At 34.6% G+C, this 2,846-nt stretch overlaps 1 protein-coding gene across 1 annotated transcript; it reads left to right on the top strand.

Moving 5' to 3' along the window:
- Nucleotides 1-146: 146 nt before the first annotated feature.
- On the top strand, nt 147-2,454 carry LOC124892955 (class V chitinase-like; the record flags this gene model as incomplete). Its single annotated transcript, XM_047404130.1, is given in 3 exon segments — nt 147-1,590; nt 1,928-2,101; nt 2,291-2,454. Coding segments are annotated over 3 exon segments (1,503 nt in total), but the record flags the coding sequence as incomplete, so codon positions are not given.
- Nucleotides 2,455-2,846: the final 392 nt, after the last annotated feature.

The raw sequence follows: 2,846 nt of genomic DNA, 5'->3' as shown, positions 1-2,846 counted from the left end.
TTTGGTAAGTTAGAGTATGCTTTGTCTAGACGTGCATAGTCAAAGTTGGAGAGTTTACTTATCAGCTAATGTCAAATTTGAGTGTCTGTTATTATATTATGCCTTTTTTTCATTCTCGAAAATGGTGAAAGAATTCCATCCAATCTCCTACTAACTCTTGACAGCAGAGGCAGAGCCAGCCTAGTAATAGGGATTCGTTCAAACCTCTCTTGGACGACAAATTATATTATTAATATATGATTAAAATGATTTTTATGTATATATTATAGATGTTGAACCACTTTCGGTGAACTTTTCTTCAGATTTTGAACCCCCTCGGCATAAATCCCCGCTCCTCCTTTGCTTGGTGGTCAACAAATCAATGATATAAGTTAAATGCTTCTCTGCAGAGTTAATTTAATGTACTTCATTCTTGTACCTCTTCTATGGCATTCAAAGACATTGCCATTCTTCTTTTCTTCATCATAATTCTTCAATTCCAACTACACAAATCAATAGCATGGATAAAAGTTGGTTATTGGCAATATGATACACTAAATCCTCCCAATATACAAAGCATAAATTCAACTCTTTATACTCATCTAATCTATGGCTTTGTTGATCTTAACTTCAACATATCAACAGATCAAATGTTTGTCATAATATCAGATGATAATGATGAGCAAATCAAAAACTTCAATAGCATTGTCAAGAGAAAAAATCCAACACTCAAAACAATTTTATCAATTGGTGGACCAGGCCAATCTACTAGTTCATCTACTATGGAATTACTGATGTCTAACACATACTTCCCTGGAAGAAAATACTTCATTGAATCATCCATCACTATCGCGCGATCGTATGGTTTTGATGGCCTTGATTTCTGCTGGTTTTGGCCTAGTTCGTCCCAAGAAATGTCGAATTTGGCTACCCTTTTGGATGATTGGAGAGTAGCTATTGATCTTGAGTCCAAACAGGTGAAAAAGCTGCGACTTTTATTAACAATGGCTGGTAAATACACACCTTGGATTGAAGCTTTGAGTTATCCAATTGAGTCGATGAGGAAAAATTTGGATTGGTTACATGTATTTGCATTTGATTACTATGAACCAGGGACAACAAATAACACATCTCCTGTTGCTGCATTGTATGATCCAAATAGTGATTTGAACACTGATTATGGTATCAATGCTTGGATCAAATCTGGTTTTCCTAGTCAAAATCTTGTTTTAGGATTGCCATTTTTTGGCTATGTGTGGACATTGGTTAGTCAAAAAAACAACCAAATTGGCGCGATGGGTACAGGTCCAGGGCCGAAAGATTATTCATATGGTACTGAGGCTGGAACTGAGGCGTTCGTGAGTATAAATAGTATATTGAGCTTCAATGATATCAAGAGAAATGTGATAAAGTATCGCGCTAATAATTCATTGTATAATTCAACTTATGTGATGAATTATGTCTCTATTGGGACAAGTTGGGTTGGTTTTGATGATGTTGAGGCAGTTAAAACCAAAGTTTCTTATGCAAAAGAGAGGAATTTGGGAGGCTATGTGGTATGGCAAGTCTTATATGACTGGAATTCTGTTCTATCTCAGGCCGCTGCAGCAGGTAATTGGTCCCTTTATATGCTGAGTTGAATCTAGAGTACAATATACGAGTTCAGTACAACCTAACATCTTCTGTCTAGATCCCTGGATATATATTAAGAACTTCATTAAATGTTCATAGATATTAAACTGTTGCATATTAACTTGAGATTGTTGTAGCAACTTAATTTCAAATCTTAGATCTACCTGTGGCTTGGCTTCATGAGCTACCTTTTGGGTTGTGCGACCCAACTTTCAATTCTTATTATGATATTAGAGTTATATCCATCTCAATTCTTGGTTATCCAATGTTGGGTCAACATAGTTTGTGTCTCAACATTTTTTTTTTCAATTGTTAGAAGTTAAAGATTTACAAGAAGGGGCAGCTAGTGATCAGTCAATTGGTATGCAAAAGAAGAAAAAACTCAATCAACTGATCATCATTTTGATTCCAATGGGATGTCTATTGATGTTGTTGTTGCTTGTCTTTACACTATGGCATCTTAAAAGGAGAAAAGTACTCAAATTTAAAGGTAATTCTTTAATTTTTAATCCTCTTTTATGTTTTATTTACGTGTCATTCTTTTCTTATGAGTCTGTTATAAACAGTTATTGATCTTTTCTTACGTGTCACACTGTGGGTGCATATGAAAAGTCCCATCTTCTTTTCTTTATTCTTTTTAATATGTGTCGGTGTTTGATTGAATATTTATCGGAGACAGAGAGAATGGCAAGGAACAAAATTGGAAGTGAAAATAATGAAGAAAAAGGAGATGAAGAAACAAGAACTTTGCAAGTATATAGTTTTGATGAGATGAAGGAAGCTACAAATAATTTTTCAGTTGAAAATGAGCTTGGAAAAGGTGGATATGGAACTGTTTACAAGGTACATTAACATTTTATTTGGTTTTCAAGAAAAGACGAGTAAAACATCTAGTACCTTCTGAACTATGATTAAATTTACTACGATATACTTTAACTTCATGGGGTTTTATGTATTATCTCTGAACTAAATTTTAGCTATTTTTGTCAATTTTTTTAGCTGACGTGACACTTTTTGTCAACCTTTTTAGCTGATGTGGGTCCAATTCTATGTAATAAAGGTATCATGTTAGCACAAAAGGATGACTCCTGTGAAGTTGGAGCGTGTCGTAGAAACTTTAGCCATAGTTTGAGGTACTGGATGCTTAACTTGACCCAACTAGTATTTGTGTCTTCCAATTTGGGGTGTGCACAAGTAGGCGTACACTTAAACTTATATAAAGTTGAACAAGTAGA

The sequence above is a fragment of the Capsicum annuum genome, unplaced genomic scaffold (assembly GCF_002878395.1).
Source record: "Capsicum annuum cultivar UCD-10X-F1 unplaced genomic scaffold, UCD10Xv1.1 ctg52449, whole genome shotgun sequence".
In the NCBI taxonomy this organism is placed as follows: domain Eukaryota; kingdom Viridiplantae; phylum Streptophyta; class Magnoliopsida; order Solanales; family Solanaceae; genus Capsicum; species Capsicum annuum.
Note: the sequence above shows the minus strand (reverse complement) of the source record. Positions and strands in the feature narration are given on the sequence as shown.